Source organism: Aureococcus anophagefferens, assembly GCF_000186865.1.
Source record: "Aureococcus anophagefferens unplaced genomic scaffold AURANscaffold_3, whole genome shotgun sequence".
Classification (NCBI taxonomy): domain Eukaryota; class Pelagophyceae; order Pelagomonadales; family Pelagomonadaceae; genus Aureococcus; species Aureococcus anophagefferens.
This window is the reverse complement of record NW_008705563.1, coordinates 2,593,903-2,611,019: the sequence shown is the minus strand read 5'-3', so window position 1 is coordinate 2,611,019 and position 17,117 is coordinate 2,593,903. Positions and strand designations below refer to the sequence as shown.

Here is a 17,117-nt window from a genome sequence, read left to right as displayed (position 1 = left end):
CCGACGGCGACGCGCACGAAGGCGAGCGCGGACCGCCGCGGCCGCGGCCGCGCCGCGGCGCCCGGCGGCGTCGACGGCGGCTCGCGGTGCTCGCCGTCCGTCGCGTCGCCGTCGGACTCGGACTCGTGGGCGTCGGACTCGTCGTCGAGCGCCAGCGCGTCGCCGTCGGACTCGTGGTCCTCGTCCTCGAGCGCCGCGCGGTGCGCGGCGTCCTGCTGCGACCGCGCGCGGCCCTCGACGAGCCCCGCGATGAGGTCCTTCGCGCAGTCGCCGGGCAGGCGGCAGGCGTCGAGATCCAGCTCCTCGAGGCGCCCGGGGTTCGCCGCGAGGAGCTTCAGCGCCGCGCCCAGCGCCGCGAGCGCGCCGATGGCGCACGGCGGGCCGAACGACGACCCGCGCAGGTTCAGACCCCGCAAGGACGCGCCCGGCGCGCAGTCCGCGACGAGCCCCCGCAGCAGGCGCGCCGCGGCCCGGGGCCCGAGGCCGTTGTTCGCCAGGGACAGGTAGCGCAGGCGCCCGCGGAAGAGGCAGCCGCGCCGCGGCGGCTCCGGCGGCGCGACCTCCGTCGGCGTCGCGACGCGCGCCGCCTCCTCCCTAACCAACTGGTCGAGGCTCGCCTTGGCGAAGGCGCCCAGCGCGTTGCCCGACAGGTCCAGCGCCGTCACCGACGCGTCGTCGCGGTCCAAAGCTCTCAAAAACGTCGCCGCGGCCGCGTCGCCGAGCTTGTTGCCCGAGAGGTCGAGGTACGCGAGGCTCCGGAGCCGCGCGGGCCCCGGGCTCGACGACGTCCAGGGCGACGCGACGCAGGTCGACACGTAGAGCCCCAGCGACGCGAAGTCGTCGGGCCCGAGGTGGTCGTGGTTCCGCACGGCCAGGAACCCTAACGCGGGCCCGCCGGACACGCCGACGGACGCGTCGTCGCGGTCCCAGTCCTTGGCCGCCATGCGCCGCCGCTCCTCCGCCGTCCGCAGGAGGATGCCCAAGATCTGCAGGCCGTCTCTCCCCAACGCGCGGTCCAGCGTGACGGCCTCGACGGACGCGGGCAAACTCCCGACGAGGTACGCGAGACCCGTCGTCGCCGGCGCGCCCGCGGCGCCGCCGAACAGCGACGCGGGCCCCTCGTCGTCGCCCGCGGCGTCCGGCGACGCCGTGGACGAGAAGCAGATGCTTTGGACCCGCGGCTGGCGCGCCAGGAAACCGCCGAGCGACTCGGAGAACTCGCCCGCGAACCGCGAGTCGCGGAACAAAACGCCGTACGAGCCCCGGCCCGCGGAGCACGCGTCGTGGTCCATGAGCTTCGAGATGACCCGCGCCTCGCGCCGGAAGGAGAAGTAGCGCCGCGCGGGCAGCACCAGGGTCTTGGGCCAGGCGCAGGGCCCCACGGCCCAGGGGAAGGGGCCCCGGGGCGGCCGGTGCAACGGCGCGACGCGGCGCCGCTGTAGCTGCGAGGGAAAGTGCTTCGCGAGGTGGCGCGCGAGCTCCGGCGGCGGCTCGCCGCGGTTCGCCGCGCGGAAGGCCGGCGTGCGCCGCGCCGGGTCCACGTAGGACGCCTGGCGCGCGACGAGCTGCGTCGACCGGCGGGGGGAACTCGACGACCCGTCGGGCGTGCCGCCCTCGGCGTCGTCGGCCTCCTCGGGCGCGGGCTCCGCCGCGGCCGTGAGCGGCGGCCAGGCGCGCCGCTCCGAGCTCCACCAGCGCGGGAGCCGCGCGGCGGCGTCCTCGACGCCGTCGTCGTCGTCGCGCGCGGACTTGTGCGGCGTCGTCGGCGTGGACGCGGACCGCGACGCGGACCGCGCGACGGGCCGCGTCGGCGCGAGGGGAGACGCGACGACGAGCACGTCCGTCTGCCAGTCGTCGTCGGCCGCGACGATGGCGTCGTCGTCGGCGGACGCGCAGCGGAGGAAGAGGCCGCCCGCCTTCAGCTGATTCAGCGCCGCGAGGTGCGGGTTCAGGAGCACCTCCTTGACCTTGCCCTTCAACAAGTCCAGCGGCGTGCCCGGCGACAGGGCCCGCGCGCGGAACGCGGCGACGATGTCCGTCGTGTCCTCGCCCTCCTCGGACCGCCGCGCGACCGCGTCGTCGCCCGCGGCGCCGCCGTCGTCGTCGTCCGCGGCGGCCGCGTGCTCGATGGACGGCCACGCGTCGCGCCGCGCGCGCGAGAAGTCGGCGCTAAGCTGAACCTGCAGATCCAAGCTCGCGCGCATCTCCACGAACTCCTCGAGCAAGCGCGCGTCGTTGCCGCAGAGCTCGAGATCGCGCGCGCCGCCGTCGAGTCCGAGCGCGACGAGCGTCGCCTCGGCCAGCGCCCGGAGCCGCGGCTCGTGCGCGCCGTGCATGGCCACGCCCAGGAGCCGCTTCAGGGCGCCGCCGATGAGGGGCGTGCGGAGCGGCGCGGCGAAGGCGAGGTTCTTGACGCAGCGCACGGCCTCGTAGGTTAGCTCGCGCGCGTCCGCGTCCGCGCGCTCGCCCTCGTCGTCGCGCAGCGTCGCCAGCACGGCCCGCACGACGGCCAGCGCCGCCGCCGCCGCCGCGCCCTCGTCCAGGACCGCGTCGCCGTAGTTGGCGTCGCGCGCCGGGTAGCTCACGAGCGGTAAAGCGAGCGACGCGAGCGCGCGCATGGCCCGCGCCTGGAGCGGCCTGCGCCGCGACCGGTGGAGGTGGAGGAGCACGGGCAGGGCGCCGCGCTCCCAGGCGAGGCGGCTCGCGAGCTCGGGCCGCGCCGCGAGGTTCGCGAGCGCGTAGCACGCGTGCGCGGCCTCGCGCGCGTCCGCGCGCCGTAAACTCCGCTGCTCGAAGGCCTCGAAGTTCGAGCCGTCGGACGAGTAGCGCCGCGCGTGGCCGCCGTCGTCCGAGTGGTCCAAAGACCCGCCGAGCAACAGGAGCGCGTCCACGGGCGCGAGGACGACGTCGCGCTCGCTCGTCGTCGTCTCCGGCCCGTCCTCGCCGACGGTGGCCACGGCCTCGAAGAACATGGCGCAGCGCTTGTTGCCGCAGCCCGCGTCCTCCTCGCTGAGGAGCGCGAGGCACCGCGCGGCCGCGAGGCGCAGCGGCGACCGCGGGCTCGCGTGCGCCAACGCCGCGACGATCGACGGCAGCGCGCGGCGGTCCACGAGGTCCGCGGCGACGCTCCGCGGCCGGTCGTCGCTCCGCAGCGAGATGGGCGCCGCGTCCAACGAACTCTGGCTCCCCGTCGAGTCCTCGCGGCCGTGCGGCAGCTGCTCCGGCGCCAGCGAGCAGAGCGCCTGGATGGCCCGCTCCGCGAGGTCCGCGGCCTCGACGCGCCGCGGCGGCGCGAGGAGGTCCACGGCGCAGCGGTGGAGCACGTCGAGCAGCGCGCCGACGCCGCGCGCCTCGACGACCGCCGCGCGGTTCGGCGGCCGCCGCACGAGCTCGCTCAGCGCCGCGGCGACGTGGCCGCGGATCGCCGCCACGGGCGCGCGCGACAGGGGCGCCAGCGCCGCCAAGAGACCGGAGTTGGCGTCCGTGAGCTTCGCGTCGAGCCAGCCGCGCGCGAAGACGTCGCCGCCGTCCGGGTGCAGCGCCAGGTCGCTCTCGTCGCCCGCGCCGCTCAGGCGCCGCACGGCCGCGGCCGCGTGGCGGTGGAGCTCCGACAGGGGCCGCTTCGCGAGCCAGGTCGCGAGCACCTCGAGGGCGCCCGCGCGCGCGAGCTCCACGCGCGCGCCCCGCAGAGCCGACAGATTGGCGACGGCGAACGCCGTCACGGCCTCCGTGTCGCCGTCCACGGACGCGTCGCGCGCGCAGGCCCGCGCGGCGTCGCAGGTCGCCGCGACCAGCAGCTCGAGCACGCGGCTCGACCGCGCCGGGTCCGGCGCGTCCTCGTGCGTCGCCCAGCCCTGCTGGAGCAGCACCGAGAGGTGCGCGACGGCGACCGCGACCGCGTGCGCGTCGTCGCCGCCGCGGCGGTGCTCGAGGACGACGCGCAAAGCTCGCAGCGTCGGCGCCGCGTGGCGCAGGAGGGCGCCGGGCTCCGCGAGCGCGGGCACGACGGCCGCCGCCGCGCGCGCCGCCGACACGGCGACGGCGGTCTCGCCCCGGTCCACCGCGGCCTCGAGCGCCGCGCCGAGGGCGCCCAGGGCGCCGACGCGCGTCGCGGCCGCCGCGAGCGCCGCCGCGCCGTCGCCGACGAGCGCCGCGTCGACGCGCTTCGCCGCCGCGCGGCGCTCGACGCCGTCGGATTCGGACCGCATCGCCTCGACGTCCCGGAGGAACGCGCGCGCGCACGCGTCGTCGCAGCCGCGCGGGTCCGCCTCGACGGCGGCGCTCCCGCGGTCCGACGACGCGATGCCCCGCAGGTCCACGCCCGCGGCCTCGAGCGCGGACGTCGCGCGCGCGTGGAGCGTGACCAGATCCGCGACGGCGTCCGGGTCGTCGGCCGCGGAGCTCTTGTTCAGCGTGAACGCGAGGCGCTGCTGGAGCGCCAGGCACTCGCGGCTCACGTGACCTACGACGTCGATATCCGTTGTGGACCGCTCCGCTGTCAAATCCATGAGCAGGCCGATCTGCGTCTCTAAATGCGCGATGTCGACGGCCTTGAGCTCGAGCGACTCGCGCGCGTCGGGGAGCTCGAGGCCGAGGCCCTCCTCCGGCTCGGCCATGGCGTCGGCGGCGCGGTGGGGCGGGCGCGCGCTCGAGCTCAAGGCCTGGAATGTGCTGTGCTCATGCCGCAGCTTGGGGCCTCTTTTGGTCGATGTTTCCTTCAACGATGCTTTTGCGCCACGACTGCAACGAATACACCTTCTCAGTGTGCGACCAGCCATGCTTCGGCTGCCCCTCCTGTGGGCGGCTCTCGTCCTCGGCTACGAGCGCTCTTTCGCGCGCGCCTTCTGCGACTGCGCCTCCATCAGCGGCCCGCCGCGCTGCAACGACGACGGCTGCTACAACCCGGCCCCCGGCGGGAACTGCAACGACGGCACGCCGCCGCGCAACGACCTCTGCGACGACTGCGTCGAGTGCGGCACGACGGCGGCGCCGACCTTCGGCGCGACGACGGGAGGGTACACGTGCTCCTGCGACGACACGGGCGGCCCCAAGTGCACCGACGACGGCTGCTACGAGCCGGCGCCCGGCGCCAAGTGCGACGACGGCAGCGGCCCGACGAGAGACCTCTGCGACGACTGCACCGTCTGCGGCACGGACGCGCCGGACCCGACGCCGGGTCCGACGCCGCCGGACCCGACGCCGCGGCCGACGCAGCCGCCGCCGACGCCGCGGCCGACGGACCCCGACCCGACGCGGCGGCCGTCGCTCGCGCCGACGGGCTGCGAGGATCTGTGGGCGGCCGCGGGCCTCGCGTCGTCGGCGTCGCTCGTCTACGACGGCGACGCGTGGGACACGGTCTGGTCCACGGCGGACATGGCGGACTTTCTCCCCGCGGAGGGCGCCGAGTACTACATGAGGTTCACCGCGTCGAACGACTGCGACGACGACCTGCTCTTCGGCTTTGCGGGCGGCGGCGGCTGGCTCACGGTCACCATCGCGGCCGGCAGCGCCGACGCCGTCTACGAGGTCGCCGGCGACTGCCTCTACGGCAACGCCGCCGGCGACGTGCGGTACGAGGTCCGCGAGTCGAACACCATGCGCGGGACCTGCGACGTTGCCTTCTCCGACGTCATCTTCTACGCCGGCCGCTGCACGCCGACCGTCAAACCCTCGGCGCGGCCCTCGGCGCCGCCGACGGCCTCGCCGCGCCCGACGGCCGCGCCGTCGTCGACGTTCCTCCCGACGCCGCTCGCGACGCCGCGGCCGACGGTCCGCTGCGGCGCCGTGGCCTTCGCCGAGCGCGTCATCACCGACGGCGCGATCGGCGCCATCTTCGCCGTCGCCGTCGATCTGGACGGCGACGGCGACGTCGACGTGCTCGCGGCGTCGCGCGACGACGACACGGTCGCGTGGCACGAGAACGACGGCGCGCAGTCGTTCGCGGAGCGCGTGATCTCCGACTCGGCCGACCACACCTACGCCGTCTTCGCCATCGACGTCGACGGCGACGACGACGTCGACGCGCTGTCGGCGATCTACAACGACGACACGGTCGCGTGGTACGAGAACGACGGGAAGGCGTCCTTCGCGGCGCGCGTCGTCACGGCGTCCGCGGACGGCGTCCGGGCCGTCTTCGCCATCGACGTCGACGGCGACGGCGACGTCGACGTCCTCTCGGCGTCCTACAGCGACGACACGATCGCCTGGCACGAGAACGACGGGTCGCAGTCCTTTACACAGCGGATCATCGCGGACTCCGCGGACCAGGCCTCGTCCGTCTTCGCCATCGACGTCGACGGCGACGGCGACGTCGACGTCCTCTCGGGGGCCATAGCGGACCGCCTCGCGTGGCACGAGAGCGGCGCGAGCGACGCGTGCTCCCTCGGCGGGACCGCGCTGAGCGGCGTCGACTGCAACAGCCTCGACGACGTCGACAGCTACTGCAGCGCCAGCAACGGGGTCTCCTACTGGTGCCTCGACAGCCCGAACTCCGCCGGCATCGCCGCCTACGGGTCCGGCGGGAGCTGGGACTGCGCGACGCTCGAGCTCGCGACGGTCGCGCACGACGACGCCTACGACAGCGGGGCGACCTTCCACGCCGGCTCCACGGACTGCGGCGCGTCGTCGGGCTTCGGCGAGCGCGTCATCAGCGACGCTTACGACCTGAGCTACGTCGTCGCCGCCGACGTCGACGGCGACGGCGACGTCGACGCGGTCGCCGTGTCCTTCTACTCCGACGTCGTGGCCTGGTACGAGAACGACGGGTCCCAGTCCTTCGCCGACCACGTCGTCACGGCCGCCTTCGACGGCGCGTCCATGGCCGTCGCCGCGGACATGGACAACGACGGCGACCTCGACCTCGTCGCGACGGAGCAGTACGAAGACGACGTCGCGTGGTTCGAGAACGACGGGGCCCAGTCCTTCGCGGAGCACTCCGTGGCCAAGGGGGCGCTCGATGGCGCCCTCCGCGTCGTCGCGTCCGACGTCGACGGCGACGGCGACGTGGACGCGGTCGCCGTCGCCATCAACGGCGACGTCGTCGCGTGGTACGAAAACGACTGCTCCACGTCCGCGCCGACGGCGAGCTTCGGGCCGACCAGCGAACCGACGCACTCCCTCAGCCCGACGCCGTCGCCGACGCCCCGGGCGACGACGCTGTGCACGTCCGTGGCCTTCTCGGAGCGCGACGTGCTCTCGGCGGACGGCCCGCGCTACGTCTACGTCCACGACGTCGACGGCGACGCGGACATGGACGTGCTGTCCTGCGACGCGGACGCCGACGACGTCAGCTGGTGGGAGAACGACGGCAAGAACGGCCTGTCCTTCTCGCAGCGGTTCGTCGGCGCCGGCGATCTGCCGACGGGCGTCGACGCGGGCGACATCGACGGCGACGGCGACGTCGACATCGCGGCGACGGCCTACTCGGACCACACCGTGACCTGGTACGAGAACGACGGGGCCCAGTCGTTCGCGGCGCACGTCATCAACGCCGCGGCGACCTACGCGCGGTCCAGGGCAGCAAAAGAGAGCGAAATTCCAAACTTCAAAGCCTCATATCTCGGCCGTTTCCCACTCGTTTTGGCTAATTTTTGGACGAGCGATCATCTCTCGGCGCGGTCTCGAAGCATGGATGCTTTTTCCGGAACGCGCGCGCGCGGAAAACTCACGTTGAACCGACGTTGAATCACCCTTTTGCTGCCCAGGCGCGGTCCGTGCACGTCGCCGACGTCGACTCCGACGGCGCGCTCGACGTCGTCTCCGCGTCGACGGGCGACGACGCCCTCTCCTGGTACGCCAGCGCGGCCCTCGAGGACGAGAACTACATCTCCAATGGGGGCTGCGACGGCGCGACGTACGTGCGCGCGGTCGACGTCGACGGCGACGGCGACGTCGACGCCGTCGCGACGTGCGGCGTCGACGACACGGTCGCCTGGTGGTCCAACGACGGCGCCCAGTCCTTCACGATGCGCACGATCACGACGCTCGCGGACTACGCCATGGCCGTCTGGGCCGCGGACCTCGACGACGACGGCGACGTCGACGCGGTCAGCGCCGACTACAGCGACGGCGCGATGACCTACCACGAGAACGAGGGCGACGCGACGTCCTGGGGCCGCACGCAGCTCGTGACGGACATGACGGGCGCCCACGGCATCCACGTCGGCGACCTCGACGGCGACGGCGACCTCGACGTCGCCGCGTGCAGCGCGCTCGACGACGAGGTCCGATGGTTCGAGAACGACGGCGCGGCGCGCTTCACGGCCCACGCGATCACGTCGAGCGCCGACGGGGGCATGGGCGCCCACATCGCGGACCTCGACCAGGACGGCGACCGGGACGTCCTCGTCGCCGCCGCCTACGGCGACGAGGTCCAGTGGTGGGACAACGACTGCGGCACCCAGGCGCCGACGGACTCAAAGGCGCCGACGACGTCGCCCACGGTGTCCTTCGCGCCCTACCCGCAGCCGACGCCGCGGCCCACGATCCACTGCGAGTCCGTGTCCTTCTCGGAGACGGCCGCGACCGAGGCGTGCTACTCGTGCCGCGAGGGCTTCCCCGTCGACCTCGACGGCGACGGCGACTTCGACCTCGTCGCCGCGGAGCAGAACGGCGACGCCTACGTCTGGTACGAGAACGACGGCGACATGAGCTTCGCGGAGCGAAACGTGGGGCCGGGCGACGTCGACGGCCCGCTCTCGGCCTTCGCCGTCGACGTCGACGGCGACTTCGACGTGGACGTCGTCGGCCAGGCCTACTACGCCGGCCTCGTCCTCTGGTACGAGAACGACGGGTCCCAGTCCTTCGCCGAGCGCGTCATCGCCGACGACTCGTCGACGCCCGCGCGCAAGGCGTGGCCCGCGGACGTCGACGGCGACGGCTCCGTGGACGTCGTCGCCACGTGGTACGACGCGCGCAGCAGCGTCGAGCTCTACCTCAACGACGGCGCGAGCTCCTTCAAAGCGTCGACCGTCGCCTCGGCGAGCTACGGGATGGACGTGTCGGCCTGCGACGTCGACGGCGACGAGGACGCGGACGTCGTCACGACGAGTTACTACACGTACGGCGCCGAGTGGCACGAGAACGACGGGTCCGCGGCGAGCTTCACGGCCCACACGATCACCGACTGCGACATCCCCCGGAGCGTGACGGCCTACGACGTCGACGGCGACGGCGACGTCGACGCGGTCGCGACGTGCGCGGACGACGAGGCGGTCGTCTGGCTGGACAACGACGGCACGAACGAGGCCTTCGCGTACAACGAGATCTCCGCGGACCTGCCCAGCGGGTTCAAATGCCAGGCCGGCGACCTCGACGGCGACGGCGACGTCGACGTTGCCTGCACGTCGTACTCCGACGACCTCGTGATGTGCTACGAGAACGACGGCGCGCAGTCCTTCACGACGCACACGCTGGGCGAGCCGGACTACCCCGTCATGCTCAACTTCGAGGACATGGACCAGGACGGCGATCTGGAGATCATCGTGGCGGCCTACTCGGATTCCGCGATCTACCTCTACGTCAACGACTGCGCGACGTTCGCGCCGACCGCGTCGCCGGCCCCGACGGCCGTGCCCAGCGCGCTGCCGCCGGCGATCGAGGACGAGTGCGGCCGCGTCGACCAGCTCGCCTTCGGCGACCTGGCGTCGCACGCGACCGGCGACGACGCGTCGTCCGAGACGTCCGTCGGGGGGTGCAAGGTCGAGCTCTTCGGCGACTCCATGGTCGCCTACGAGCTCGAGAGTGACCTGGAGATCACGGCCATCTCGACGCTCGAGTTCTGCGTGGCGGCCTGGGGCGACTGCGCCGCGCGAGGCGTCGCGCTCTTGCCGTACGCGGACCGGTGCGAGACGTCCGCCGGCTGCTACGTGTCCCAGAGATTCTTCTCCATCAACGGGGGCGTCCGTTCTCCCGGGGACACGTTCACGGACTACGAATACGACGCCGACGAGGGCGGCTACCAGTGCTTCGGGATCGATCTCGCGGACCACCTCGACGTCGGCGACTTCTACGACGGGGTCGCCTTGATCAACGACTGCGGCGAGGGCGAAGCGGGCACGACGGCGTTCGCGGCCGTCGTGCTCGTCGAGGGCACGCGGCCGCCGACCGTCTGCCCCACGACGTCGCCGCTGCCCACGCCGCAGCCGTCGATCTCGCCGATCCCGACGGCGACGCCGACGCACACGCCCTGCGCGGCGGGCTACTACTCGAACGACCTCGAGGGGCCGGGCTGCACGGCCTGCCCCGCGGGCAAGGCGACGAACGAGTCGGAGGCCACGTCCTGCGACATCTGCACGGTGAACACGTACGCGGAGCGGAAGGGCAGCCCGGTCTGCCTCGACTGCCCGGCGGGCCGCCAGTCGGGCCTGGGCTCCGCGTCCTGCTCCTGGTGCATGAGCGGCCAGTACGAGATTTTGAACGACGCGGGCAACAAGACCTGCGTCGACTGCGGCAACGGCACCTACTCGCCGCTCGGGCTCTACTGCCTCGAGTGCGGGCCGGGCTACTACACGGACGACCGCGTGAACTGCGTCGTCTGCGAGGCCGGCTCCTACAGCGACCTCGAGATCAACACGGCCTGCGTCGCCTGCGCCGCGGGCTTCTACTCGGCGTCGGGCCAGTCGGCCTGCGACGCGTGCGTCGCGGGCCGCTACACGCCGCGCGCCGGCGAGTCGATCTGCTCGCTCGCGTCCGCGGGGTCCTACGTCAACGGCAGCGGCCGGAGCGCGCAGGCGTTGTGCGCGCCGGGGACCTACAGCTCCGGCGCCGGGGCCGCGACCTGCGAGCGGTGCGCGCCCGGGACGTACCAGCCCTTCGAGGGGCAGACGTCGTGCGCGATCTCCGACGCGGGCGCGTACGTCGCGGAGAGCGGCGCGTCGGCGCAGGCCGCGTGCGCGCCGGGCACCTACTCCGGCTCGGGAGCGACGGCGTGCGCCCCCTGCGCCGCGGGCACCTACGTCTCCAGGGCCGGCTCGTCGTCGTGTTCGCTCGCCGACGCGGGCATGGTCGTCGCGCGCGCGGGCGCGTCCGTCCAGGCGCCCTGCCCCGCGGGCACGATCTCGGGCTCGGCGGCGTCCGCGTGCACGAACTGCTCCCTGGGCTTCTTCACGCGGGCGCCGGGCCAGAGCTCCTGCTCGCTCGCCGACGCGGGCTCGTTCGTCGCGGCCGAGGGCGCGTCGCGCCAGGCGCTCTGCCCCGCCGGGCGCTACAGCGGCTCCGGCGCGAGCGCGTGCTCCCCGTGCCTCGCGGGCTACTTCAACCCCGTCGCCGGGTCGTCGACGTGCTTCGTCTCCAGCGCGGGCGCGTACGTGGACGCGGCGGGCGCCGCGGCGATGACCAAGTGCCCCCCCGGGACCTACTCGGGCGCCGGCGCGAAGGCCTGCACGGCCTGCGCCGCGGGCTCCTACGCGGCGGCCGACGGGTCGACGACCTGCGCGACCGTGACCGCGGGCTCCTACGTGTCCTCGGAGGGCGCGTCGAACGAGACCGCGTGCCCCGCGGGGTCCTACAGCGGCTCGGGGGCGACGGCGTGCGCGCCCTGCGCCGTTGGGACCTACGTCTCCGCCGAGGGCCAGACGTCCTGCACGCTCGTGAGCGGCGGGAGCTACGTCGGCGTCGAGGGCGCGTCCGCGCAGACGGCGTGCCCGCCGGGCTCCCACAGCGGCTCCGGCGCGACGGCCTGCGACGCCTGCGCCGCGGCGACCTACGCGTCCGCGAACGGCTCGACGTCCTGCGCCCTCGTCGACGCGGGCTTCTACGTGCCCGCCGCCGGCGCGAGCGCGCAGACGCCCTGCGACCCGGGGTCGTACTCGGGCGCGGGCGCGGCCGCGTGCGTCGAGTGCGAGCAGGGGCGCTACACGGCGTCGTTTGCCCAGTCGTCCTGCGCGTTATCCACGGGCGGCTCCTACGTCGCCGGCACGGGCGCGACGTCGCCCGCGGCGTGCTCCGCGGGCCGCTACTCCGGCAGCGGCGCCGTCTTCTGCGACCTGTGCCCGTCGGGGACGACGTCCGACGACGGCGCGGCGACGTGCACGACGGCCGACGCGGGCTACATCGCGCCGTCGGCCGAGCTCTACCGCATCGACCTCGCGTCGTCCATGGTCTTCGCCGGCATCAAGGACGCGGCCGCGTTCGAGGACGACATGCTCGAGGGGTCCCTCGTCTTCTGGGAGACGCAGCTCGTCGAGGACTCGTTCAGCGACAAGGTCGACGGCGCCAGGGTCGCGTCCGTCGGGCCGGCGGTGCTCGTCGACGACGACGCCGTGCGGCTCTACTTCGACATCGTCGCGAACTACTCGGCGGCGGCGGCCGAGAACATCTCGACGGTCGTCGGCCTCATCAACCTCGACTTCCAGGACAAGGTGTCCCTCCTCATCTACAACGGCGCCTTCGAGGAATTTATCCAAAGCGCGGGCCAGGCGCACCTCGCGAACGCGTCCGTCGACGAGGACTCGAGCCTCGCGGCGATCGCCGAGACGACGTCCGCCTACTCCCTCATCGGCAACTCGACCTTCGACGGCCAGCAGGCCTGCCCCGCGGGGACCTACTCGCTGAGCGGCGCGTCCTACTGCGTCTACTGCGACCCGGGCTCCTACACGGACTCGGACGGCCAGACCTCGTGCCTCTTCTCCGACGCGGGGTCCTACGTGGGCGTCTCCGGCGCGACGCAGCAGTGGACCTGCACGGCCGGCCGCTACACGGCGGGGTCGGGCATGCACGCCTGCGCGGCCTGCGGCGCGGGCACGTTCCAGGCCGCGGCGGGCGAGACGTCCTGCCAGCTCGCGAACGCGGGCTCGTTCGTCGGGTCCTGGGGCGCGACGGCCGAGGATCCCTGCGCGCCGGGCAAGTACAGCGGCTCGGGCGCGTCGGAGTGCGGCGACTGCGACGTCGGCTTCTACACGGGGTCCACGGGCCAGTCGGCCTGCTCCCTGGCCGACGCGGGGTTCCTCGTGAACGCGTCGGGCGCGTCCGCGCAGACGCCGTGCGCCACCGGAACCTTCAGCGGGTCCGGCGCGTCGGAATGCTCCGGGTGCGCGGTGGGCTACTACGCGCCGGTCACGGGCCTCTCGGCCTGCTCCCTCGCGGACGCGGGGTTCTACGTCGACGCGCGGGGCGCGGCGAAGCAGACGCCGTGCGCGGCCGGCTCCTACTCGGGCTCGGGCGCGTCCGCGTGCTCGCCCTGCGCCGTCGGCTACTACGCGGCGACGACCGGGCTGTCCAGCTGCACGATCTCCGACGCGGGCTTCTACGTCGACGCGGCCGGCGCGACGGGCATGACGCCCTGCGCCGCGGGCTTCTACAGCGGCTCCGGCGCGACGGCGTGCACGCCGTGCGCCGTGGGCACCTACAGCGCGAACGTCGACGGCGCGACGTCCTGCACGACGGTGACGGCGGGCTTCTACGTCGACGGCGAGGGCGCGTCGAACGAGACCGCGTGCCCCGCGGGCTCCTACAGCGGCTCGGGCGCGACGGCGTGCGCGCCGTGCGCCGCGGGCACGTACGGCGAGCTCGAGGGCCAGACGTCCTGCACGCTCGTGAGCGGCGGCGGCTACGTCGGCGTCGAGGGCGCGTCGGCCCAGACGGCCTGCCCGCCGGGCACGTCGAGCGGGTCCGGCGCGACGGCCTGCGAGCCCTGCGATTTGGCCACGTACGCGTCGTCCGCGGGCTCGACGAGCTGCTCGCTCGTGGACGCGGGCGCCTACGTGTCGCGGACGGGCGCGTCGGCGCAGACGCCCTGCGACGCGGGCCACTACAGCGGCACGGGCGCGTCGGCCTGCGCGGCCTGCGAGGAGGGCCGCTACGCGGGCGAAACCGCGCAGTCGTCGTGCGCGCTCTCGTCCGGGGGCTACTACGTGGCGACGACCGGGGCCACGGCGCCTTCCATGTGCGCGTCGGGCCGCTACTCGGGCTCCGGCGCCGTCTTCTGCGCGCTCTGCCCCTCGGGCACGACGTCCGACGCGGGCGCGGCGACGTGCACGACGTCCGACGCGGGCTACATCGCCCCGACGCCCGAGAAGCACCAGGTCGCCATCGACTCGCGGTTCGTGCTCCAGGGCGTCGACGCCGACGCGTTCAACGACGACGACACGGCGCAGGACCAGCTGAAGACGGCCCTCGAGTTCCTCCTCGTCGACAACCTCTTCTCGGACCTCGTCGACGCGGCCGTCGTCAGGACCGTCGGCCCCGCGGTGACCTTGCCGTCGTCCGCGACGGTCTTCCCCTTCGAGCTCGTCGCCAACTACTCGGCGTCGACGTCCGAGAACATCTCGACGGTCAAGGACATCATCCTCGGCGACTTCCAGAGCGACTTCCGCGACGACATCAGCGGCGGCAACCTCGACTACGCGATCTACCTCGCGCTCTCCGCGCGGCGCCGCCTCCAGTCCGGGTCCGCGCTCTCCGGCGCGACCGTCGACGCCGACGCCTCCGTGGACTACGTCGACGAGGCGACGGTCGAGACGAAGCAGCTGACGGAGGAGTCGTTCGACGGCCAGCAGCAGTGCCCCGCGGGGACCTACTCGCTGAGCGGCGCGTCGGTCTGCGTCTACTGCGACCCGGGCTCCTACACGGACCTCGCGGGCCAGACGAGCTGCCTCTTCTCCGACGCGGGGTCCTACGTCGCGGGCTCCGGGAGCACGGCGCAGTCCACCTGCGGCGCGGGCACGTACACCGCGGGCAGCGGCATGCACTCCTGCAGCCAGTGCGGCTTGGGCACGTTCCAGGCCGCGGCGGGCGAGACGTCCTGCCAGCTCGCGAACGCGGGCTCGTACGTCGGGTCCTGGGGCGCGACGGCCGAGGACCCCTGCGCGCCGGGCAAGTACAGCGGCTCGGGCGCGTCGGAGTGCGGCGACTGCGACGTCGGCTTCTACACGGGGTCCACGGGCCAGTCGGCCTGTTCGCTGGCCGACGCGGGCTTTTTGGTGGACTCGCTCGGCGCGTCCGCGCAGACGCCGTGCGCGACGGGGACGTTCAGCGGGTCCGGCGCGTCCGCGTGCTCCGGCTGCGCGGTCGGCTACTACGCGCCGACGACGGGCCTCTCGGCCTGCTCCCTCGCGGACGCGGGGTTCTACATCGACGCGCGGGGGGCGTCGGCGCAGACGCCCTGCCCCACGGGCAAATACAGCGGCTCCGGCGCGTCCGCGTGCTCCGACTGCGCCGTCGGCTACTACGCGGCGACGACCGGGCTGTCCAGCTGCACGATCTCCGACGCGGGCTTTTTCATCGACGCGGCCGGCGCGACGGGCATGACGCCCTGCGCCGCGGGCTTCTACAGCGGCTCCGGCGCGACGGCGTGCACGCCCTGCGCCGCGGGCTCCTACAGCGCGAACGTCGACGGCGCGACGACCTGCACGACGGCCGCCGCGGGCTTCTTCGTGGGCGCCCCGGGCGCGTCGGCGCAGACGCCCTGCCCCGCCGGGACCTACAGCGGCAGCGCCGCCGTGGCCTGCACGCCCTGCGGCGTCGGCTCCTACTCGGCGAACCGGGACGGCGCGACGTCCTGCAACACGGCGACCGCGGGCTCCTTCGTCGGCGCCGCGGGCGCGACGGCGGAGACGGCCTGCCCGCTGGGGCGCTACAGCGGCTCGGCGGCGACGGAGTGCGCGCCCTGCGCGCCGGGCACCTACGCGGCCGCCGAGGGCCAGACGAGTTGCACGCTCGTCAGCGGCGGCGGCTACGTCGACGTCGACGGCCTCAGCGAGCAGCTCCCCTGCGCGCCCGGCCGCTACAGCGGCTCCGGCGCCGTCGCCTGCGAGCCCTGCCCGACGACCATGTACGCCGCGTCGGCGGGGTCGTCGTCGTGCTCGCTCGTCGACGCGGGCTTCTACGTCGCGGCGACGGGCGCGTCGTCCATGGCGGCCTGCGAGCCCGGGTCCTACTCCGGCTCGGGCGCCTCCGCCTGCACGGCCTGCGAGCAGGGGCGCTACACGGCGGACGTGGGCCAGTCGTCCTGCGCGCTGTCGTCGGGCGGCTTCTACGTGGCCACCTGTGCCGAAACCAACCACTGGTTTGGGTGGTCCTGACCAAACTTGAGAATTCTCTAGCTCGGTCAAATCGAAGTCGATTCGGCTGATTTTTGGACGGATCGATCGCTCTCGTCGAGTTCTCGAAGCCCAGCCGAAGAGCTTGTGTCAAAACATTCGAATACGCTCACATTGAAGTCGGGTTGAATATTTTGTTTCGGCACAGGTGGCCACGACGGGCGCGACGGCGCCCTCGGAGTGCGTCACGGGCCGCTACTCGGGCTCCGGGTCCACGTTCTGCTCGCTGTGCGCCGAGGGCACGACGTCCAACTACGGCGCCTCGACCTGCGTGCCGTCCGACGCGGGCTACATCGCGCCGACGGCCGAGCTCTACGAGATCGCGCTCGCGTCGTCGATCGTCGTCGTCGACGCGACCTTCGACGGCGCGTCGCCGACGGACGCGGCGTCGCTCAGGGCCTACTTCGGCGAGCGGCTGGTAGATGATCTCTTCAGCGACATGATCGACACGGCGGCCATCGAGACCATGGGGCCCGTCGTGGAGTTGGACGACGCGACAATACGACTCTATTTCACGATCGTCGCCAACTACTCGGCCGCCGCGTCGGAGAACATCTCCATCGTCACGCAGCTCGTGGGCCAGGACTTCAAGGACGAGATCTCCCTGTTGATCTACAACGGCGAGCTCCAGGCCTACGTCGACGCCATGGAGACGGGCCCCTTCGCGGGCGCGTCCGTCGACGCGGACGAGAGCCTCGCGGCGATCGCGGCGACGGCCGCGACCTACGTGCTCGTGGGCAACGCGACCTTCGACGGCCAGCAGCAGTGCCCCGCGGGGACCTACTCGCTCTCCGGCGACACGGCCTGCGTCTACTGCGACGCGGGGTCCTACACGAACCTCCCCGGCCAGACGAGCTGCCTCTTCGCGGACGCGGGCTCCTACATCGCCCTCTCGGGCGCGACGGCCATGTCCGTCTGCCCGGCGGGGCGCTACACGGCGGGCTCGGGCATGCACTCCTGCGCCGACTGCTCCGGGGGCACGTTCCAGCCGCGCGCGGGCATGACGTCGTGCGGCCTCTCGAACGCGGGCAGCTACGTCGGTTCCAGCGCGGCCGTCGCCGAGACGCCCTGCGCCCCCGG

At 73.5% G+C, this 17,117-nt stretch overlaps 1 protein-coding gene across 1 annotated transcript; it reads left to right on the top strand.

Annotated features, from left to right (window-relative positions):
• Nucleotides 1-10,229: 10,229 nt before the first annotated feature.
• Nucleotides 10,230-11,891, top strand: AURANDRAFT_11333 (hypothetical protein; the record flags this gene model as incomplete). The annotated part of the gene is made up of 2 exons (XM_009035464.1): nucleotides 10,230-10,873; nucleotides 11,510-11,891. Coding segments are annotated over 2 exons (1,026 nt in total), but the record flags the coding sequence as incomplete, so codon positions are not given.
• Nucleotides 11,892-17,117: the final 5,226 nt, after the last annotated feature.